This window comes from Larus michahellis, chromosome 3 (genome assembly GCF_964199755.1).
Source record: "Larus michahellis chromosome 3, bLarMic1.1, whole genome shotgun sequence".
Classification (NCBI taxonomy): Eukaryota; Metazoa; Chordata; class Aves; order Charadriiformes; family Laridae; genus Larus; species Larus michahellis.
Genome location: NC_133898.1, coordinates 34,625,271 through 34,650,283, shown reverse-complemented (window position 1 = coordinate 34,650,283; position 25,013 = coordinate 34,625,271). Strand labels below are relative to the sequence as shown.

Here is a 25,013-nt window from a genome sequence, read left to right as displayed (position 1 = left end):
TCTTGCGGTTAAACCGTTCGCACTGCTTTCTAAGTGGAAGCTTCGTTCTACGGCTAATCGTAAAGGATTGGTGCAAGTTCCACAAGTTTTCAGAAGGAGTTAGAAGAAAGGAAAGTAAGCACCGAATTCTTATACAGTAAAATGTTTTCCCTTGGCTACAAAATCTTACCCATTTAGTTGGATTGTGTGCAATTACAGCAATACAAAATGAAATGGCATTCTGTCCTTCAGCTGATGTATTCTATAGGATTTAAGAATGAGTTTAATTATGTTGTTGGAAGGGAAAAGATGAGGTGGTTAGAAACAAAATGGATGGTGACCAGCAGTAAGAGGTAAAGATGACTTGTTCCTTCTTTCCCCATAGGACTCGGTTCTCACCAATGAGCAGAAGCTCATCTGAAGGTGTAGACCGAGGTTTACAGCTTGAATGGAAGTTGTAGCAAATCTGCGGAAAATCTTAAAAAAGAGTCTATAATTGCAGGTAGTGTGGAAATGATTTGGCCTCCTACAGTTGTGCGTAACCATATGTGCGTGCATAGGATTGAGAGAGAGAAAAATGGGCTTGAATTGCCCAAAACTAGTGGCATAATGCTGAAAGGGTTGTTACACAGGTGTTGGAGGTGCTTGTAGTCTTTTCTTTACTTATTGTTCTAGACAAGAATCTGATGATTTCCAGTCTGTGCAAGCTTCATGGCATGTGTGGGAGATGGTATATAATCATCAACATCTTGCTCATCGGGACTGTATTTCCTATGCAGCTGTAGAGCCTATCAGTAGGCTAGAGTAGAGGAGTTTGACCTATAATCTGCAAGATCAGGACCCACTTAGATTGCCCTGGGCTTCTGCCTTGTCACAAAATTAAAACAGATTCTTTTGAGCTAGGTGAAAACTTTTCTGTATGTTTTTGCATAAGTGTTTCCACTTTAAGAGATTTGTATATGTCTGTAGCTTTTAACTCAGCATCATTCTCTGTGCACGTGTTGAATGCTTGCAACTGATGTGTCATCTTTGCGTACTTTGTGGAAAGATGTGGTGTTCGCCTTGCCTTCCTCTCATTTGCCTATTTGCATGTCCCAGACAGGTGTGAGTACAGCAGGTGGACTTGGCCTTTTATGTACAGAGCGTCACTTGCTGCCTTCTGAACAAACTGAAAACACCCCACCAGTTCTGTCTAACAGCAATCGCCAGAAGCAAAATATTAGTCCAGGCTTTGGTAAAGCCCATTTCCCTTAGCATAAAAGAGTTAGAAAAATTATTTCCCTCCCTCTGGATGCAACTCCGTGCATGCGTGCGTCTGTGTGTTTTCCTTAGAAGGCTTTGTTACTGCTTTGAAATGTGGAGACAGCAACAACGAGCACAGGGATGCTCTTCAGTCTGAGGAGTTTTGGGTTGCTTTTAACATAGCAGTATACTCACCAAAGCTGCTTTTCTTATTGCAGGCGTAGGAAGGGACATTCTGGTCACTTACGAAAGGTTAATTTTTGTTGTTGATATAAATGAGTAACTCTTCTAAGTACAGAACTTCAAGTAACTTTTTTTACTTTTACTAGTAACAGTAATCAATGCCAGGGTGATGCTGTTCAAATTAGTATCAGTGGTCTGAATTTGAAAAGTGTACTGAGCAGATGGGGTGAGATTTCTCTGAATTTGTGACATCCTGTAAGACTCATTTCTGTGGCAGAAAAGTCACATGGGGCTTCAATTAAATGATTATATGCGTCCCATCTCACCTTGAATAAAAAAGGGCTATTATCTGTGATACAGAAATAACTAATACCCGAGAAAAGTGTTTTTGAGAGTGTGTTTCTAAGAAGAACTATTGACTTTAAAAGCGACATCGTAATATTCACTTGTTGAGGTTTTCTCTTTATATGTATTTCCTAATTCCCTTTTGTATTCAAGCCATCTCTTTTAAAGATTTTTGTAGTAAGTAAATAGAACATTGTCATTCATTATTTCATTAATCTTAGGCAAATAACAGATTATCAGTTTTATGGAGTTAAAAGTAAACTAAAATGTAACCTTTTTAAAACAAAAACCTGCTCACTTGCCACAGAAGAATTTTGGATGAAATGCAGCTGTTGAGCAGTTGCTTAAAATAAATTGCATACTTTAAACCCACCAAGAAGATATATGAGGATTCAAAACTGTGTCACAAATCCTGACCTACTGAGAAAGAATGCTTAATGAAAAGACTACTGTACGTTTCACTGTATCCTTTGCAAGGAGGGTGAAATTCAGGTCAACAGGATAGAAAGCTTCCAGGACTCAGGAAACCTGAACAATCGATCACTGAGTAAACATTATTGCAGGTACTTATGGAGAGTAATTGGTCTTGAACACAATAATAGGCTTTATAAAAGGATTTAAATAAGTTGTAATGTTTCCATATCTATCCTGGTATGATATATTGACAGCAATTACATATGCATTTTTGAATTAGTCTCTGATTGCCTTAATATATTATTTTTTTATTTCATCGACATTGAAGTTTCAACCCGGACTTTTAAGGTGTAAAGCTTAGTTTAAATTGGGAGGGGGGATGACTTACTTGGATGTTATAGTAGCATGTCTCAGCAAGAACAAAACACTGAGGTTTTGTAATAAAAATACAGAATGTTCTCATTTATGACAAAATTGAGGTTGAACTAGTCATAGCCTAATGGCTTGTGGTTGCCATATATTTATTTGCAAAACACTTGTAAAACTACCCACTGCCTTCACATCTGGAAGCTTCACATTGTTTCAAAACAAAAACAAATGCTCCCACTCATATGAGGTAGCTAAACTGTCACAGTTATTGACTGGGATGTGTTTCTAACTTTATATAAAGACCCATGTGTTTAAAGGAAGGAATTGGGAATCTTGGACTCTGGGCCAAAAATGTTTTTCTACTTGGAGTGGCAAGCAATGTTTGAATGCCACTGTAACCGAAAGAAACTGATTTTTGTTTTTATTTATTTTCTTCTTCCACCCATAATCATGCCTGGCACTCTCACTGCATTTAGCAGAACTTTGTGTGTGCATTTTCACTCTTCCCCTACCTACAGCCATTACGCTTTTGCTTTCTGGTGTGGCTCTTACGTAGAGCAATGCAAAAAGAGAGCATTTTAATATTCAGTTGTCTGAACATGTAAGCTGGCCTCAAAGCAGACACAATACTTGAAACTATTTATAATAAATTCTGTTATGTAGTTGACAAGATTTCTAGCTGCTTTTACACCCTAAATATTGTGCACATCTGATTTGGGCCATAATGACTGCTTTAGATCTATTCCATTACTGAAGGGAGGCAGGTAGCCCAATTAAGAAGTTTGCACTAATTCTGGGCTTTTTTCAGGCTGGCGGCTGACACAGTCCCTGTATAGATACCATCTAGATAAATAGTTGGAAGCTTGCTATATTGTTTTTGCCCCTCATTGTTGAGAGTGGGTACTTTTTTCCATCTTTAGTCTTAAAAGATTTAGCCTGAAAATTATTATCAGAATTCCAGAGTGGAAACTCTCTTCTTTTTAATTCCAGTGAAAAATTATATCACTTGCTGTAGTCAGTACTAGTAAAAACAAAGTTACATGACGTGTATGTGTGAGGAAAATAGTCTTAATTTTGTCAGTTTGGAATTAAGAGAGATTTGATCTTTTTAAGACAGGAGTAGCCAGATGATTATGTTTGACAGTTCATGAGGGCACATCTCCTCATTAGCCATTAGGAAACAAAACATTTTAATATCATTCCTTATTTTCTGTGACGATCAGAGACTGAGGCCGACAGGAGTCGTGCGAGCAGCTCTTGCGGAGGCTTTTCGCTCACCGCTCCGTCATTGCACTTCATTGCTGACAGGCAAAAATACTTGACTATCTGGTGGCTTTGTCATGTCAAACAACCAAAGTATGGAGTGAATCGAAACCACCAAACAGTTAAATTACCTTTCTTACAACATGGCAGAGCACGTCCTAATGACAAGACAGGGTTTCAGTAAATACGCTTTCTGTAACCATGTTTATTTCTCATTGCATTTGGAGGTGAAGTTCGTCTACGCTAAAGTCAGAGGACCACCTAGGCCATCCTCTCCCCCCAGGCTTTAAAATTTTATGTGGATTTACTGCATGGCAGCACAATATGTTACTGTCATTCCAAGTATTGCATTAATGTTTTCTTCTTAATTGACATCTTGAAGTTTTGCATCTATAGGGTGTGCAATTCTTGTGGTGATTTTTCTAATAGAGGGCCATGCCATCCTGATCTTAATACTCTGATTAATATTAAATAGGTTGGTTTTCACATTTTACTTAGACTAGCATATTTTAAGAATTACACCTCAAACATTTCATGTTTGGCCCTGCTGATTACTTTTGCGAAATCTGATTTTCTGCTTTTGCCCAGCATGCCATCATATAATTTCTTTTCTATTTGCTTAAGTAGAAGTGAAGCATACCTTAATAACTGTAGAAGTGAGACTGCAGTATCCGTTTCATTGTCAGCCTTCTAAAAAGGCATGGTTTCTTAGCCATTCCTGAAATGTACTTCAAGCATATAAATGAATAGTTTTAGGCAATACCTGTACTAGTGTAAAATAGTTTAATATAAAAAAGCAACTTTTGAAATGTATTGATCTAATTTTTAAGGGGGAAATGTAAGACCATCGGGTTTTACTGTTTCTGTCTGGTCCATGATAGCAGACCTTACACTTCTGCAGAGCCCTCGTGATTTCAGTAAGATTCTGCTTTATCGTAGGAGTCCAGCCACATGGATCAAATCACCAGAGCGAAGCCTCGTTGCCCCCTGAAAAGGTCTATCTATTGCAGCATGCTAGTACTGTAACAAAGAAAAAGTGGTTTTGCCTGTACAAGAGACAGTAGGTGCTCATCTTGACTGAATTTGTGTCTAGAGAGAATGTGGACAACTCTTACCTTTTCCCTATTGTGTTCTCTTTTATTTTGAATTTGAAAAGTTCTGGAGTAAAACTGTGGCTTTAGTGGAATTCTGCAGGTCAGCTGTCCTGCTGGTATTGGCCATAGGAGCTGCATCCCTTAAGTCGTATAACTGTTATTTCATCTTTGCACTTCAATATTGTAACTATTAGGCCTGATCCAGGAAAGCACTTAAATGTCTATGTAACTTTATGCACGTGAATAATTTTGCTGGTTCTGGTGGGAATACTGACATGCATCTGTGCTGAAGTGCTTTGCTGGATCAGGTCCTGCGCCTCTGCTGGAAGCCTCCTGGGGATATGACAGCATTGTCAACCTACCTATTATGACCAGAAGAGTCTAAATTTTACTTAATTGGAGGATCCCGTGAGAAGGTTATGCTTGGAAAATTCCTGCATCAACCTATCCATGTAGTTGTCTATTTTTAAAAGATGTAATGAAAGGAGATGTGGACAGTGAGAGATATTTGCTCTCAGCTTATCTAAAATGTAACTTGAAACATTTGACAAAACATGTGTTTTGCAATTAGGTGGAACTAAAAGAAAATTCTCTAAAACATTGTACAGCTACTAAACAAATTGAGTTTAAGAAAGCTTGCTGAAAGACAAGTATAATACCTATACATAGACATAAAAGACACAAACGCATTCAGAAGAATGCATATAGTTTGAAATGTTTCCTTGTTTGGATCAATACTTTCATTGGTGTTTTCTTCCACTTTTGTTAGGTGACTGGCGATACGTACCATGAGTGCTTCAAAGTAATTAATATGAATGATTGTTATACGCAAGCATTTCTGTAGTAAGCTATACTTGTGTATATTGTGTAAGCAATAACCGGTGTACTTACACTGCTTAACCTTCTTTTTTTTTCTTTTTTCTTTTTTTTTTTTTGTTTTGATAAGGAGGTGTATGTGATGGCCTTTGAATTCAGAATTTCTCAATCAGAGAGGCAGGCGTATCAGGTGTCAGCAGCACAGTGCTGTCTGAGTCTAGCTAGCAAACTGCCATTGTCAGCGTGTGTTAAAATGGGTAATAAAGGATATGAAAAGTCTTGCATGACCGAGCAGTGAACTTCACGTTAACTGTGCATTTAGCAGTGCAGAACTTCAAAAGTGAAATCTCTAATGCTGTATTTAATCGATAAACTTTGCATGTGTGGTTTGAGAAGCCTGCGTTGTTAATAAATGTTATCTCTATGTATTGGTTTGGCTTCAAGTATCAATGTTCAGTCAAGTCCTTTTCTGTAATGGTATGAAGTCTTTAATGCCCTGCAGTAGTGGTTGTTGTTTAAATTGGGGCTGCAAAGATGATTAATGGACTGGAGCACCTTTCATACATGGAGAAACCAAGAGAACTGGGACTGTTCAGTGTGGAGAAGAGGAGGCTTGGGAGGGGTCTTATGGATGTGTATAAATGCCTGATGAGAGGGAATGAAGAAGAGAGCACCAGACTCTTCTCAATAGTGCCTACTATCAGGATAAGAGGAAATAGGCACATATTGAAACCCCAGAAGCTCCATCTGAACACAGGAAAACACTTAATTACAGTCAGGGTGGTCAAACTCTGGAGTGGATTGCCCAGACAGGTTGTGGAGTCTCCATCCATGGGCATATTCAAAACCCAACCGGATGTGATCCTGGGCAACCTGCTGTAGCTCACCCAGCTTCAGCAGGAGAGTTGGACAAGATGATGTCTGTCCTCAAATGGTCTGTCCAGCCTAAACAATTCTCTGATTCTGTAAAGGTGTTTATATTTTATTTTTTTATATATATATATTTTTATATATATATGTATCATATGTATATGATGATAATAATAATGCTCTTGATTTTATTCATGGGTGTGTGTATAAAATCAGCTGTTGCCCATTGTAGATAGTTCCAATTTTCCTATTTAAACATCATGTACATATGTATTGTTGAGCAAACCACCATGCATATACACGTTTACTCCTGACTCTTGTCTATTCCTCCTCTGACCCTCTCTTGTTTTTCTTAAAAATTAATTTAAATTTAAATTAAATTTTAGGAAGCGTATCTTGGAATGACTAATGCTGGCTGTGGGGGTGCTTCTAGAGATAGGTTATAAAAGATCACTTCTTTCTTGTCCCACCCCATTTCTCTCATTCTTGCACAAATGCACGTGGTAGGAAAAGCAGCCTTAGCAACAAGGTTTGACCTTGGGTTTTTGTTGCTTTGAGGTTTGTTTTGGTGATTTGGGGGGTTTTTTTGGTTGCTTTGGGTTTTTTTTGTTGTTTTGGGTTTTTTTTTTTTTTTGGAAGGACCTTTGATGCTTTTCTAGAAAGACCTTTGCAGTACTTCCCAAATACTCCTGTTCTTCAGCAGTGTTTAATTCACTACGTAGAATGCATGTTCTAAGAGCTGCTAAACTAGCCAGCCTGTCCTTCCTTTACTCAGGAGAAAAAAAGTTTATAAATGTAATACTGGTAGAGTGGAACTCTTCTAGTTCAGTGTATATGGGAGGGAGCACAGTTGCAAATACTGAATGAAACTCACTGTCTGCACAATTAGACCAAGCTTGAGAATTTACAAATTGACATTTTTCAAATAAGTATTCATTCTGAGATTTGAGTAAGTAAAGGATTTATTAATAAATATAGGCTTCAAAAATGCAATCTTGGTTCAACATCTGGATTTAGAAGATCAAAGGTTCTTCTATCGTACTCTTAATAGCACCAGTAATGTTGGAAATTGCTTTGTTTTTTTTGAAATGTGGTTATAACAATGACAGATCACAAATGGATGTGTTTTGGTATGCAGTTTAGACTAGTAAAGTCAAAGAACCATTTTCAAAGTGAACATTGAATTTTATGGTTTAATTATATAAATATATAATACATAAGTATATAAGATATACCTTAGGACACTCTATATTAGATAAATAGGCCTGTGAACAGTTTACTCCATTCTTTTTTAAATGTTAATATGTTTCTTCATATTTGTGATTTAAGCTTAAAGGATATTTCAGAGTTCAATTTTAAATGTTACATGTGCATTTTAGTATGGATACAGGGGAAAAATCTAGTGTACACAGTTCTATTTGTTAACTCTGTGGCCTGAAAATGCTTTTTTAATGTCATGATTTGAAATCTCCTTAGGTCTTTACTTGAATTACTCAATTAAAAAGTTTGATTAATGTACATTTCGTGTCCTGTGTCTAACAGTGAAAAAGGATTCTGCTATATTATTGATTATTTTCAGGTTTAAAAAAAGAGATTAAATATGTAAAAGATTTTAAAAAAAATAATAGCAAAAACAATTACACGATTCTGATTTTGAGATAAAATCCACAGTTGTTCTCTAATTCTATTTTTCAGTTTCCATAGCTAGACGCGTCCAAGACCCATTAGCTGAGCTAGTGAAAATTGAGCCCAAACACATAGGAGTTGGAATGTATCAGGTAAGATAATACGTATCATTTAATCTAAGTAATCTATCATGATATAGAGCAACACCAAAATGCTGCTTTATAATTGTCAACTAGTTATGTCTCCTTTAAAAGACTTTTGTCGAGTTGATAGAATGGTAGTAAATACTTAGAAGTCATAGACTACCTCTTTTTTTTTTTAATCTCTACTTTTAACGATTGTGATTGAGACTCTGAAATGGCTGTAGCTACATTTATAGTCTATTAAAAACATAAAATCAGGTAACGTGATCTGTAAAGCTTTCTCTTCTTTTGTATTGTTACAGCAATAGGATTTTAGCTCTTTGTGTAAAATACAATGAGATATTGATCCTCCATTTAGAAGCCATTGATTTGTACTATTACATGCATTCCTTCTTAGAAGTTTGTAATAAAAGCATTTGTTTTAAAGTTTTCTCATTTACTAAAGCTGAATTGGAAAATGTTTGACAATTCTTATTTTTATACATTTTTGTAGGTTATTTCTGAGAAGTAACTTTTACCTTCTAAGTGTCTTTACAAAGTGAATGGTAGTGAGAAGTGGTACATAAGTTATTGTCATTTTATAGCATATTGGCATCCATTCAGGAAAGCATTTATGCGTGTGCTTAAGTCCCACCAAATAGAGAAGTAAGAAAAAAAAATAAAAAAAAATAGAAAATTCAGCATGTGCTTTTCTTTATATTTTTTGAAACTATAGAATGTGAGACGATTTTGAAAGGCTGGAACAGAAGTCGGAACAGAAAGCACAAAACTGTCTGGATCTGTGCTTTCAGGTTAGCACATGAGAGTTAAACAGATAGAATGCAATTAGCAGTCTACGATCCTTTACTGCCACCGCTGAAGGTGGTGTGACAAAGAACAAGGCCATGAAAAATTTCGAAGTGTATCCTGTTTTGCTTTAGAGAACTGGGGTCAACACTTTGGTTGGTTAAGGTCTCAGTACGGCTTTTGCAAGCCCTACTTGTATTGCCACAGACTGTAAAATGTACTTGTGTTGCTTGCTAACTGCAAAACTTATCAGTAAAACTAACTTTTATAATTAATCTTTCAGTATGAACTATATCATAGTTTTTGAGGAAAATTAGATTGAAGGGCTGAAATACTGTCCATTTCTTTAATGTATATATCCAGATATCAGTAAAAATGTGCTTTAATGATGACAGCTATAAATCAGGGGGTGGTCATCTGACAAAAAGAGGATCTTCGATCTGAAGCATATTTGGCTTCCTTACTTATGGAGACCCACTGCTTGTATTTATAACACTAGCAGCAATAAAAAGAATAATGAAAAGTGGTACAGATTTTTGTTGGTCCTTGGTATAATGGAAAGAAGTATTTAACAAAAAAAAATAATCTATGTCAGCACTTAAAGAAAAGTTGGTTGCTTTTTTAAAACAAAATTTAAAAAAAATCAATTCCAAAATGGAATATTTTACTATTTGAAGTATACTGTGAATCTGTAAGCATTTGGAACTTGCATCGCTGGTGGCCAGAAGGTTTTCATTTAGAAGCACACTATCTGCTGTGGCCCATGTGCACATTGTACAAGCACCCATCTAAAGCAAAAAGGCATGGAGTTGGTGGTGGTTGTATGGTTTCTGGAGCATGATATTATCAAATGAACGTTGCAATGACCATATTGCAGCAGTTCACTACTGCCTCAGTGCCTGAAGCTGGTGTCAGTTACTTTGCACTGAAGCAGAGCAGGGCAAGTACCACGTTCTCGGCACTTTCAGGGAAGCTTCTTGATCCACTAGACCCACTTTTACAAGTAAACACCCAACTGCATTATTTATTCCCGTCCAAACTGGTTAGATTAAAAGTTTCAGAGAAATAATTCCTAAAAGCCTGGTAAAGGTAGACCTCACAAATTGTTCTTTACCAGCTATCTGCACTTTTAAGTCTCATCATCATTTAGATAAGTCCTCTGGGATAGATAGGCCTCCTGTCGGAATTCTTAATGATCACCACAGAAGCTATAAGGTGCACATTCAAAGATATAGAAATTTCTGAGGTACTAGAGCTTTACGTGACAGTATAGAAAGCAAATTTGCACTCTTGAAAGCAAAGTCAGAAGCTTTGCCACGCTTTGGGCATGAGAGCTCTCTCGTGGCAGGGGAGGGGAAGGGGGGAGAGGAACTAAGCTCTAATGAGTGCTTGTCCTTCAGAGAGAGGTGTCAGTTGCTGGCATCTCAGAGGGCAGGCACGGGAAAAGCTGGTGTGTCATACAAGGAATCCCAGAGTAATAGCTGATATAATACCTCGGAAAAAGCATGTATCTGGTACAGAATTTTATATTATCCAAGTCAATTTGAAAAGTTTTGCTATACTTTAATTTGTAACCTAATTGCTAGCTGTAGCTTTTTATTAATTTCTGGGATGAAATATGCAACATGCAGTCGAGATCAAAAACGTAACAAGTTTTTCGCAGAGGAAGCTACTTTCTTAGCCCACTGTAACAGTAAACCTAGCATTTAGGTATGACCTCTCCTTTCTTAAACACCTTGAAATTGATATTTAGGAATCTGAAAAATCCAGGTTTTGGCATTCTTATCCTGAAGGACAGACAGCGATTAGTCCTGTGCTTGGCTTCTGTCTCCTTAGGCAGAGGCATGCTGAGGCTGTGTGCTGCTGCCCATGGCTGTGGAAGCCATATAGCACAAGGTATGTGGTGGTTTCTTGAGGGATGGTTGTGCGCTCACTGTGTATTAGTGATCAAAGGTACCTGAAGGAGTGGTTCTGCCTCTTCTGTTCCTCCTGCCCAAATGCCCCAATCCTTTTTCAGTGCTAGTAATGGCTGCGTGGTGTCCTGGGTTGGCATAAGAGAGGGGCAGCAATGCATAGCTTGGAGAAGGAGTCCAGCTGGGGCTACTGCTTTCACAGCAACCTGAATTTTGATCGACTTGGGACATGGCCTCTCCATCAGTTTAAGACAGCCAGAGGTCCCAAACTACTCTACTTGAAAGGCAATGGCAGAGACGTTAATTTCTCTGTCGTTTCTGGGTGTTTTTTCTCAGAGTTTGAAGTGAGAGACTGGGAAGCAGAACCTGCCTGACGCAGGCTGTAGGTTTTGTAATGGTCCTGTGGCACAGGAACACTGTATGTTCAGCTGAGTGACCCCTGCCTTGGGCAGAAGCTGCTGTTGCTATCAGCAGTGACAATATTGCTTTAGGAAAGTGAGGTGGTCGCCTGTTAAGTCCGCTGCTCACAATATGAGCTTTCTCAAAGACAGTGGAGTGTGTGTCCCCCTTCCAAGAGCATTGTGCGAAGGGGCTGGGTCTGCTGTAGTCACTGCTCCCATGGGATTTTGGATCCCTCCCACCTGGTCGTTTGGTACTTCATGTGCATGTTTATGAGAATACTGGGGCTTTCTGTTTTTTTTCTAGTGCAAGTTTTCCACGCAAAACTACTCATTTGGGTATGGATACTTTGGATATGGAACTAAAAGTTTTCAGGTAGCAGATCTCTGGAGGTTGAGTCCCATCAGTTGGGATTGTGTGTTTACTTATTTTAGATGACAAAAAAATTTGGAACTTGTACTTGACTACCTCTTTTTATTCTCATTTCAAGTTATGATTCTGAGTTTATGGGCTACAAAGAAAATCAAGTTTGTCAGAGAAAAATAATCAGGCCCCAAATCTAACAGATATTTCCTTAAACAAAGAGAAGCACAACCTGATTTATTAGGGCCTCTCTCAGACCAAAATTCCAGTTGCCTAAAGGTCCTTGTCGTCTTTCATCTTTATCTCATTAGGAAAATTGTTCTTTCCTTCCAGACAGGAACCTAGCCAAAATTAATTTATCACCTTCAGGCCATATTACTATGATTTCTTCTGTAGTTGAACATGAAGATGATGCCCAGACTCTGCCTGATACAGAATATGTTTGCCCTTGCCACCTCCCCATGCCAGTTCAAAGCTAAATTCCTATCGGGGAAGAAGCAGTTAGCGACTCAAGACTTTATTATGTTGCAAACTGAATTCTGGCTGATGAATTACCACTACAGTTGTAATGATCTTGGAAGATGTAGATAAGAGCTGAGAACAAAGTTGCTTCACAAAGACTGTGGTTAGGGAATTGAATTCCAGAACAAAGAAACTGAATAAAAAGTAAGAGAGATGCCTAAGGAAGAGAAAAAAATTCCTTCCTCTCAAATAGAAACCAAACTTTTCATAAGAGAATAAAACAGCACTACCATAAATTTTCTGCCCACCAGTCCCCATCAAAGACAAATAGCCTCAAGTGAAGGGGGAATTAGATTAATAATAGACTTTTAAAAAGTCAAAACCTGAATCACTATTACAAGGCAGAGAAAGGAGAAATAATGTGAATGGACTATGTTAAGTTTGGTTGGTCTTTTCCTGTTCGTTTAATGTGCAAAATTCCTGGATGCTAACAAAATACTAACCTCTAGAGAAAGAGCTAGGTGGAGCTCAAACTCACCTGTAGCTTAAGAACAAAATATGTGGTGTGTGTTGAAGGATGAGAATTTTTGACGAGTCATGTATAATATTAAAAAATGCGCACCATGTCTGATCTTGAAAAAACAACATCCTATTTGGTCTTTATGATTTTTGTAACGCAAAAATCTTTGTGATACGTTTTTGTATGTGGTAACATCTTCACTGTTTAACACACTTGGAAAATTAACATCCCAAAAGTATGTAAGAGGTAATATATGTAGTTCTGTAACCTCTGAAGTGGGAGGATACTTGATTCCAGATGTAGCTGGAACATTTTGTGTCATATAAATAAAATTAGTTAACAGTACTTGTAAGTAGCAATTCTTTCAGGGAAGAAAAATGATTGAGTTAATTATTGGTTTATATTCTATTTAATGCTGGAAAGTCCTGATCAAAGGAGAGTTTCTTAAAGCCTAATCAGAATGCCTAATAATAATTAAAATTGGAAATGCCTTTTCTGTCCCTCTTGTCCTTTTTCCTCCCTGTGCTCCTCTCGTTATTGAAGTGCTTTCACTTTTGCATTTGATTATTACCTGTAGGACATCTTATTATTTCAGTTGCAGTTTGATAGGCCTTTTGGGCTTGGGTTTTTCCCCCCAAAAGATGGGTATATTTTATTAAATGACGAAGCAACTTTAGAGAACACTTTTAATCAGATACGCTTCCTCTTTAATAGGAGTGGTTCTATCATAATTATGCTATTGTGGATACAAACCAGTCTACAGCCAGCTAGTTAACAGCAAGACATCTCACTGAAGTTGTATCCCAGTTCCTGTTGGAAAGGAGGGAGGCTTTTTTTCTCTCTTGTCAGTGGTGGAAGGATGCTACAGGTCTCTCCTGCACGTTGCTGAAATTGCATGTAGCCCTTTTAGTTTGTTGAATTCTTTAATCTTCCTCCCTCAAAAGATGTGCGTGGCATCACCGCTGTCATGTCTTTCTAGACCTCCAGTAGGTGCCTGTAGTGACAGGATGGGTAGTGGGAAAGTGTGGTGTTAACCTAATTTTTGACAGTAGTGTAATTTCAAATCTTGGTACTTTTCTGCACCCCCATCATGAAAATTACTTGCCTGAGGCAAACCGACTGTGTATTAATGCTTAACAGCTACTAATTGTGGAGATGTTTTGGAGGTGAACTATTGTAAAATTTTAGAAAAATGGGGATTAAAAGGACCTCAAGGATATCTCTAAGGGCAAGAATAAGATCAGATACAGTTGGCTCAGCCCAGTACAACTGTGGGCTGAACAAGCCTGTGCGTTATTTCCGCTTATTGTCTTTCCCCCAAGAAGGGTGGCTTGTCCCTTGCACTGCAGGTGTTTGTCAGTCTGTTCTTACAAAACCATAGCAAAGATAACTTGGTAGCTTTATTTGGTAAGCCATTCTGAGACTTAGCAAACTTCAGGTGTATTTCCTTACTATCTAAACCAATATTTTGGGTGAACTAAATGTTGCATTGGAAACTTGAAAATTAGTGTTTAGATAGGAAGCTGCTGACAACAAGAAAGCTGTGATTGCAAAGAAGAGTTGTCATAACCTGAACATTGGCCGTGGGAAAGAATCAGTGTGTGGTTTGGGAAAATCTTTGTCTTTGTTTTTAGTGGTATCTGATTTTGGTTATATATTCTTCACGTAGTATGCTTTTATTTAATAACATGGAGCAAAGTACTGGAGCTGGCTGATTTTTTTCAGTCAGAAACTTATATTTTTTCACCGAGTACTTAAGAACTGTATTTCACTTCTTGATTTATTTTTTGGTTAATTGGCCCATAGGGTATATGAGTAGTTAGGTGTGTTAGTTGGATAGCATAGGAGAATCACTCATGTATGATGTGAGAATATGATGACATACAGTGTGCAAGAGTGTCTCTTTTAAATCTCTGAGGTGTAATTGTCAGAACAACTTCAAACTTGAGCTTGCTTTATTAAGCTTATTAAAACAAACTTCTGTGGGTTTGCAACTTACGTTGTTCTGATTAAGAAAATGGGATGTCTTATTAGGTGCGCAGTGCTTTATATTGCGTGATTCCTGTAGCTCCTGTGGAAACTCGGTTCAGCAGGAATGTTGTTTGCTGGTCAGAACTGTAGGTTGCAGGTTTCAACACCCAGTTGAACAGCCTATCTACAAAGTGCAGCAGCATTCCTTCTGGATTACTACACTGAATTTACACATACAGTTAGGCATAGAATGAATCTCCTATGATATAATTGCAGTTTTGTGAGCTTGCTTATGGTTTTCTGTACTTTAGTTGAAATGGTTGTGTAAACACTACGTTAAACACCTCTGCTTAAACACTGTCAAAGGATACCAGTGCTCACGTTGGTGTATCTCACAGTAATCTGACCACTTATTAATTAAGGTATATCATTCCTTTTTGGCAGTATATGAGAGTGGTTTAATTACAGGTGTAACTTAAGTTGAAAAAAATATAATATGAAATATGCTGGTGGACTGGAGTCTGGCTGAAATTGTGGGGTATCATGAGAGAAACCTGGCTATTCTGATATTAAAGGAATTCCTAAACAACATAGACTAAAGGATATGCTGCCACTGTTGTAAACAATAATAATAAAAAAATTATGATAGTAATAGGACCAATTCTGGGCTGTATTTGTATTTGTCTCTGAATGAACTCACTGGGACTTGAAAGACAGGGACATGTGGGATAGTATTTTACAGAGCTCTTAGCTCTGCACCTCAATAAAGGAAACTTAAACCTCTCCTGTGAATGTATAGGATCCTGCAAAGAGACTATTGTTGCATAATTTTTTTTTTTGCAGCATATTGTAAGGAATTGCTTGCTTTGAAATGTGTGGAAAAGGAAGAGGAGTCCTCAAAGTTTTAAGGTGTACAAAAACTTTGAGGGATGGGGCGTGATGGCTTTACCTATAAAATACTTTTAAAGGCAGGCAAAAAAAAAAAAAGGGTCTTGTCAGTAGGGGAAAGGTGTATTTGAAAAAAAGAAAGTGGATAGGTAGGCTGGTGAATACATTTATGCTTACTGCAGGATTTCTATCACCTAGCAATTTACGGAATCCTTATTTGTCATGTAAGGATGACATGACTACCATGTAGTAGTGGTAAAGCATTAGCTCTGTGAGGAAACCAAGCAAAAATCATATGTGTTTTTACCCAACACCATTTTTAGGGTAAATGATGTGCTTTTCGTGTTCAAAAGTAAAGCTCTGTGAACCAAGCTGTCTGACATCCAGCTTTGTCAGGAAGGGCTGATCGCCCCGTAATGTTTTCTGGGTGGTTCCCCACCCCAGGGAAGTAAGTGTGCAAAACTAAAGATTCCTTTCCCAATAAGTTACACCTCTGGCAAGTCTGTGTAATCGACTCTTCAGCAGCAGTTTTGCTGGCTGCGAGGGATGGTTTATATATCCTGTAACTTGGCAGCGTCTCTCTGGTTGTGTCTACCTATTCGCTGGCTGGCAAAGAGAAATCAACTGTCCGTCAGCAAAGAGAAATACACTTTTGGTGGTCTGTTATGGCCGGTTATAATGAAACAAAGGAGATAACAGTTCTGTTGTTAATGATTTTTGATAGATATTAGCTAGTACACTGCCTGTGTTTACTGGCATCTCCAAGAAAACGTGCCAGCTCACTGAGGTGTGATGCTGCCCCTTTAAGGAAATGAAGGGAAAATGTGTGCATGTGTATTTGCAAAGATCCCAGCGGGTATCCCCGCATCTGCACATGTCACTCACCAGGCTGCCCATGGACTGCACCTCTTTCCGCTGCTGTCACCAAAAATGCACTCTAGGCAGCATTTGAACACTTGTCAGAGAAGTGCCTTTGTAAGCAACCTGAACTGCAGGTAAATTTTAGATGTTACTGCTAATAATCTCCCCCCCCAACCCTTGCGTCACTGCTATTGATTATTATGGAGTTTGTATCTGCATATGTGGGGTTTTATAGAGCTGCTGAGGTTTTAGCAAGAGTAGGGAAGTTTCATGAGAAATGTTGGTATGTTGAGGTGGGATGCTCTAAGGGTGTCGATAGGAACCAGCTGCTGGACAGATTTGCCCTCTCTTGTCAGTATGTTTTTGATTGCTTAATTACCAGCTCTCTTGGCAGAAAGTTTGTTAGGAAGTTTTCTGTTCCCGTATGACAACAGACTTGGTGCAAACTCTCTTATATTATTTGTGCTCTAATTGGATTAAAATTTTACATGTTACTGTTCACTTAAAATAGGTGTAAGGGTTGTTTACTTCCAGACAACAAAAGTGGCAGATAGGAACTCCTGAGCAGAATTGCCCAGGTATAGGGTACCCTCTGTGCAAACCTGTTTAATAAATCCATTTGATTTTATTTTTTTTTTGCCTTTCCGTAAATGTACTTGGGCAGAGCTAGTTCAAACACAGGCGAGCTGAGTTACAGTCCAGCCAGGCAGATTTAAACTCTTTTGAGAGACTGCTCTGACGTGGGAGCCAAGTGGCAAGAGGAGCAAAATGAGAGTTGCGAGGCTGGGATCCTGCAAATCAGCTTGATAGGGCTTCTCTGTGCACCGGCTTGGAGACACTCAGTTAACTAAAAGGTGAAACAGAAAAGAGGATGATAAAGTCTATCTTTCCAAAAGTATTTTGATTGAACAGCTTCCGAAACATATGAGATGCTGTTGGGTTTCCTGTTTACATTTCAAGTGTTTAATAAAGTTAAGTGAAAATACACAATTTTAGCAATGAAAAATTGTTGAGCTCCTTTCATCTAGGTTTCATTTAAATTTTCATAACTTAAGTTCTTTACATTTTTGAAACATTCTTAAAAATACTACAGTAACAAACCAGCCGGAGAGCTGCAGATTATTCTTGGCATTACCTGCATCCATGGTGTGATATATGTGTTCATAGAACTTGCATTTCAGGCTCAAACATTCATCTTTTATGTGAAGTAAGTTAATCTTTAAGACGCTATGTTATGAATTCTAGTCAGATTTTAATGTAAATATTATAATGATAAAATTGATTAAACTATGACCATAGTGAAAGCATCTCTTTAGTGTCCAAAGTCAGGTAAAAGCGGCAGTGGGGATGTGAATCACTTGCTTTGAATGTGTGTGGGGGGTCAATTTAAACATCGTGAATGTAAATATTATTTGTTAGTGGAATTCCATAGTCACTGCTTGCTGTGCAGCGGTCATCTGTTGCATCTGTTGTTTTGGTTTCATGAATTAACAGTATACTCATTTGACTCATAAGGAAAAATACTAATATTATCGTACTTTTGAGTGATTCCATGTGACTTCACAGCACAGCAGCTGTTGACTTGATATCCAAAAATCTGGAATCAGCAATAACTTTGTATTCACCTTCAGTAGGAGACCATAAGTGGCAATTAAAATTCTGGTGATATTTTAAACCCATAAATGGTTTGTTAATATGTATGGTTATGTAGATATTATGTAAAATAAGAACATGATATATTTTTTGCTATGAAATACAAAAAATAATCATTCTTACTTAGTTTGAACGCATAAAAAATTATGGAAAGCTGCAAGATCTCTTTCATAGGTTCACTTGAGCTATGGATTTCTTTTTCTCAGTAGCTGTTTACTATAAAATGTAAGTAACTGATAAAAATCCTACATTTTACGTTTAAGTTGTAGTGTGGTGTTAGTGTACATATTTGTTTAAATATTGGATCCATGATCAAATTTTTCCTCTCTTCCTTAAAGTAAGATGAACTTAAATTAATGTAGGATAAATTTAGATTAGTGTTGCTGTTCCTCATAATAATCCTGTGACAGTTATGTCATTCAATAGGTATCACTGAAAATTGTAGTCCCTTTTCACTAAGAGACAATAAAACATGTAAGACTTCTCTGATGTTTTGTAATTTGTTGCTTTTTAGATTTTTATCTTGCTAATAACACTTTTTCTAACAAACAGTTTTGAAAAAATCATTTTAGAAACTAAAATCATGTGTCACTAGACAGTGATTAATATCTGTGACCTTTATTTTTGGATCAGGAACATAAATATACACTTTTTTCTGTGTCAGTCATTGTCTAAGATTTCATCTTTGTTCTGCTTTCCATTACATACCATGAATTATATGAAATTAATTTAATCGCTACTCCAAACAGAAATTAAATGTGCCCTAATCCAGAGTTACGTTGTTTGCTTTTACAACTGTAAGTCATAAGTAATTAATTTTCCTTGGAAAATTAATTCACTTACCATTCCCAGTAGCATCATATGTTGACACAGGGTTATAGATAGTTTAATATTTTTGTTCAGCATGTTGGCCTCAACTTTGGAAGACCTTAAAGCAAAACAAATTCAAATTTACTCAACTGTATATAATTCAGGGTTATTTAAAGTGAATGTTGTCTTTATTGCTGTCAACCAGCTGACGATGATGATTCTAAAATTATATTCAGTCTTCCAAAAACCTAAAGTCGATGGACAGATGTGAGTTATTTCTTTCAAAAAAAAAAAAAAAAAAAATTGTTTCACATCAGACATTTGGATAATATGGCCACTGGAATGCCATCAGTAGTAGAAAAATTTAGCTCCTCGGAGCACATAACTATATATTACAAAGCCTTGGGCTAGAAGCAATTTTTCTTCAACATGCTTCATGTTTCTTGAGACACCCAACAGGTGATTCATTACATGCTCAGAAATTTCTAAGTTGACTTAATTTGGAAGGTTGTTTTGTTTCCTATATTGTTGTGTATAGAAGGGCAGCTCATTGCAGCACCGAAGGGCAGCGCGGACTCTTATGTGGGTGACCCCGCTGCCCACAGCAGACAGTCCTTCAGAGATGACATTGAGTAGTGTGGGCCAGAAGTCTTCCGGAATGAGAGAGGCAGCTTTTAAGTCTAATCTTTCAAGTTTGCCAGGAGGACCTTTTTTTTTCTTTTTTTTTTTTTTTTTTTTTCTGTGCAGCTCCATAAAACATGGTGTTTATTACTTTGGTTTATTTTTATTTATTTAAGTCTCCCGGGTGAAACTCCAGTGACGGCAGTGTTGCAGTTCAAACAAGCGAGGCTTATTTTATAAATGTCCCTTTGTGGGTTGGTGGCTGCATTTTGCCTGAATGCAGGGGGTCGGTATCAGTGGCGTTTAATTTAGAATTTTGGGGGTGGAAAGCAGAAATTGACATTTAATTCCAGTGTAAAGTTACTGCTAGATCAGGCATAAAAATATTATTGCATTAGCAATCACAGGAATAAAATAAACGAAGAGCGCATTCACAATATACAGTGGTATGGCAGACTTGGGTAAAATAGAACAGTAGATGGAAGAAAATACATTTTCAGATGCTTTTTTCACCACAACACATTTTATCAAGTAGAGAGTGCATATAAGAATATTCTACTAATAGCATTATGTCCTATTAATAGCACCAGCAAAGGTAAATTCATCTGTACATAGTAAAATTGCGTATAGATAAATATTATCATACATCTCTTACACATACATTCATGTATATGCAACATCGATGAATGTGTTGAAAGAGATCTCCATTAAATTCTATATCTGTTACTTTCAAAATCTATTATTTTGAGTTTTGTGGTTCTATGTAAGACACTTAATGCTACTGTGCATATCTGTTAACGTAACAGGTCTCAGTTGGTATTACTAGTTGTTCCATTATTATGCTTTAATTACTTTCAAAAGGCTTTGCTATGATATTTAAGAAAACAAAATCTCCTGCAAAGATGATGTCAGTCTGGTGAACTGAGTTGGGCCACGTACTTCTCATTGACAGTCACGTATATTGCTGAAGCTGCATCCTACCTACCGCACCAGCCTGTTCATGTCTTTCTTACCTGGGCTATCAGCTTTCAAAAGTTGTTCGTTTCTTAATTTTCACCTACTCTGTGATACGATGTACCTGCTGTCTCAGGAAAATGAGAAGGAAGCCCCCGGGTCTATCCTTTTCTTATCCTTTTTTGTGGGAGCTTGTGCTGATTGGGCATACAAGCAGCAGGCTGGGGATACTCTGCCCCAGTGTATCAGTGTCCTTGTTAGTTACCCTTCTGTGGTACTGTTGTCTATGTAACGTATGTAAAAATGGTATTGTGTATAAAATATTTTGGGAGCCAACCAAAAGCTGTTGCCGTTCTTACAAATTTCTTGGCAGTAGGAGTTTGTGTTTCTTTTGGGAATATTCCCATTCATTTTATGATGACAGTGATTGTCTAAATTTGCAAGAAAAATGAAGTTAAAATAATTATTGTTTAAAAAAAACCTGCAGAAACTATTTCTTCGGGCAAAATTTATATTTTGAGCTCGACTGTAGTTTTGGATTAGATAATTCAGAGTTGGCACTAATTCTGAAAAAACCATTGAGCTATGAAGTACAATAGCAAAAAGCCCGAGAAGCATGAACAAATGTGTACAGTGTCTCCTAATGTAAGTGCCTGGCTCTTCGGAGGCCACCAAGAAGTCTGCAGTGATTGACGTGCATTCTGGAGGAGCTTTTTTTTTTTTTTTCCTCTCCCCCCTGACCCCCCCCCGCAACAGTGTTGAAGTCAGTCAAAGTGTATAGACAAAGCTGAGTGAATACCAGTTTCCCCAGTACAGGGGCTATTTTTTCAGGAAGTCTAACTCAAACCAGATGTTTTGCTTAGACCTAGAGTTTGTTGCTGCCAAGCATCTCATCAGAGGTCAGAGTTCTGGGCTCAGGGCCCTGCTAGAATTCTTTCACAAATTGCTATTCGGTGAGGTTTTAATCCTAATGGAAAGAATAATGTGCTTGTAAAATCTGCAGTTATTACAAACACAGTATACATATTGTGGACTTCAAATGACTACATATTTCATTCCCATAAACAGGGAATGCAGATGAATGCAGTGTGTAATAGTTTTAGACATTCAAACTTAAACCAAGTATATAGTTTATACTACTGTTAACCATTTGCATTCTTAACACTCCTGTAAAATGAATAGTAATCTTGACTAACAATTGGCAGCTCGAAACAAAACAAAACGAAAAAACCTCCAGCACGTTTGACTTGTAAGCTGTTTCCTGAAGTAAATAGGAAACCTTATGCTTTTGAGAATGTTCAAAAAAACACTCTGCTTGCTAAGGCACTAGGTTTGGCACAGTTTGTTTCTTTCCTTCTTTACTTTCTTTTTCTGTCTCGGTTTTTAAATAGCTTGGTAGCAACATTTTTATGGTCAACTTAATCTTACTTCAAGTATTTCTTCACACAGCTTATTATTCATCCCCAAAATCTCAGAGTAGACTGTATATACTCCAGTTTACTTAAAAACAAATGCCAGTGATACAAAGTGATAAGAACCAGAACTAGTGATGAAAAATCTCACTATATTTTTGTATTCTTATTGGGAACATTATTGATAAACTTCTGCTGTGATTCTGCTGAAGTGAAGCTTGAGTGTAAGGAAAAAAAATCTCAGGTAACTTTGCTAGAGTGCTGCAGCCTGTAACTGGAGAAATGCAGCTTGATATAGTATGAAGACTGAGATTGTGGATATCAGAAATTAATGTATGCTATAGAAAACAGTGCAACAGTGTGAAACGATGATGTAACTGACATCTCAGTACAGGGAGGCTAAAGAGTGAGTTGTTTTATGTGGTGTAGCATCTTAATTTTCAGCAAACGCCGCTGAAGAATCATATCTGTTATTTTCCAACTTCGATAACTCTTCAAACTTGTAACTCTTAAATATGTTCAATATAACTGTGCTGCTTCATCTCATTCTAATTTCTGAATTTTATGTAATTCATAAATGTGTTTTCACTTTGAAAAGTGTAACTTATGAAAGTGGTGTCACTCAAAAGAGTTAATGTTATCCTGTTCGCGTGATGATCGTAGTCAGTGATAGTCACGCTGGGAAGGAGGTAAATACGTATAAGGCAGCACGTCTGCGTTAATACTCTTAAACTTTGACACATGCTGGGTTGTTTGCCTACTGCGCAGTTTATTCTTTCTTTTTATATTGTTATTACTTGTTTATAATAAGAAAACTGCCTAATGAATGTTGATGCTCAAGTATCAAGGTGTTACCTTTTGGGGGGTGGGAGGGATGAATCTTTTAAAAAGTGGTATAACTCTTCAGTAAGCCTCCCTCACGGCATTGAATGTAGAGATTTACGAAATAAATCGCTGCTGCATCAGTCCGGTTGTTGAATAAGAAATTGATGAAGCTGGTATTCAGACGGCAAATTCATTTTCAGAGAACAGAAAAAATAGCTTTGTTCCTGCTATATTCTTTAGAAAGGAGAATGTGGCCAAAGCGATATTGGTAAGCTTCTTTTCCATTATAGTGTACACGTGTATAAATAATATTTTCCTCTGGGTTTATTGAGTAAATGTGACTTACATTTGGATGTAGAGAACTGAATTAGAAAACTTGAGTTCTTTCAGTGGATAGATTATAAATTTTAACTTTGTTCTGTTAGAATCTGCATTTTGATTAACTGAGACTGTTTCTTTTGTTTAATAAACACCTAAACCCCCATAAAGATACGCTACTTTTATTGTACGTTGGATGATCTTTGTGCAAGCTGCTGCCTCAAGGTGAGAAAGCGAATATTAAACATGGGTTGAAATTAATACGTACAACCTCATCGTTCAGATGCAATAAGGAAAAGTGGAGACAAACTGCAATCTTATAAGAGAAGCTTTTTCATATTAATGAGTTTCCATTTGCCAATAATTCTGTCATTTGTAACTTGAATCATTCATCACCCCTGCAAATGGTTCTTTCAAGATGTTATTTGCAATTTTGTCTTGTGTTTTTGTCCTTGATGTTGTGAAAATGACCGTCTACTGTTACAGGAATGAAAAGAGATCTCATTCAAACATCTTTTGTGTTTCCACTTTCAGTGAAAAATGTTTTTCAAACCTGCAGCTGGTTATTTCTGCAGGAGTTCCCACTTATATTCAGGTTTGATTGACATTTTGAAATGGCAGCTTTTCATGAAAAGCTGTTAACTTGTAGAATTTGGTTATGGTACTAAGACAGACTGACTTTGTTCTACTGTTGGGGCCTGTCCAACCTAAACACAACCCTGCATCTGAATTTAATAGTGCTACTCAGCACAGGGAGCGCAAGCTTTTTTCTTTTTTCTTTTCTCTTTTTTTTTTTTTTTAACACTGGTGCTTCTGATGTGGTTTTGAACCTGACCTGATAGGTACTCATCCTGCTATCTTTTCTGTCTGTAATTGGGTTAATTGGCATTCTCCTTCTTTCTCCTTCTCCTAGGCTGGCAGGTTTTGCTAGGTTGCAGTTCTGTAATTTGAGTGATGGAATATATTTTCATTTTACATGAGGAAAATAAGTGGAAAATGTTTTTTAACGACCGTACAAGTACTACAGCGTCTGTCTTAAGATAACAGTTACTATCTGCAGCCTTTATTACTGCTTATTTTTGAAGTTTTGGGTGTGAGTACAAGCTTATGTTATTAAAAAATCTGAGCAATGACTACTGATTCAATTTCTAGTCAAAAACAAGTAAGCAGTGTATAACATAATTATTCTGCCCTCATCTTTACTGAGTTGGTCTTTAATATCATGCCAGGATGTTGAAAGTGGGAGAGACATTATGCAAAATCAGTTACCCTCTGCTTTTCTTGCCAACCTTCTAAATAAGGATATAAAGGTACCCATATACATTAGCTGAGAGGAAGAGGAGTATTTTTAACTACAGATTACTGTTTACGTAAGGGAACGGGAAAAAAAGTAGAGATCCAAGCATCCCGGTATTCATCGCTGATGTTTACTGTTGGTTTACTCAAGTGTGAGAAGTAAAACAAGGGAAGTATTTTGGGTTTTGCACAGGTTAACTCTACAGTCCTGTAAGAGTAAATTTGTATGGTTTGTGTGAGGGACCATTTGAATCTTGTTTTATAAGGAGGTAAGTAATAGTGGCATTTGATTACAAGTGATTGTACATTGTTGAGCTGCTGATTGATTAAAAAAACCCTTATTTTCTGCATTCTGTACTTAGACTTTCTAAACAACTATTATCTTAGCTGGCTAATTACTGTTACAAAACCTTCTCTATAGATGCGCATCTACCCATGGTGATAGACAAATTGATATCCAACCTTGTGCCACTGTAGTTTGTTTAGGATGCTGAGATGGTAGCATAAAATATGTCCTGCTTTTGCTCTCTCTGCAAATGTTTCCCAAGTCATTTGCGATACGGCACTGGTACAGTCACATTTTGGATAATATTAAAAACCATGTGTGTTTTTGCTGG

At 37.2% G+C, this 25,013-nt stretch overlaps 1 protein-coding gene across 5 annotated transcripts in view; it reads left to right on the top strand.

Annotated features, from left to right (window-relative positions):
• SRBD1 (S1 RNA binding domain 1) overlaps positions 1 to 25,013 on the top strand; it is a 132,913-nt gene that overhangs the window by 70,816 nt on the left and 37,084 nt on the right. For all 5 annotated transcript variants that reach the window (XM_074579636.1, XM_074579632.1, XM_074579634.1 and 2 more), the window contains exon 18: positions 8,271 to 8,353. In XM_074579636.1, the coding sequence (XP_074435737.1) occupies positions 8,271 to 8,353 (83 nt within the window). The remainder of the gene's footprint in view (positions 1 to 8,270; positions 8,354 to 25,013) is intronic.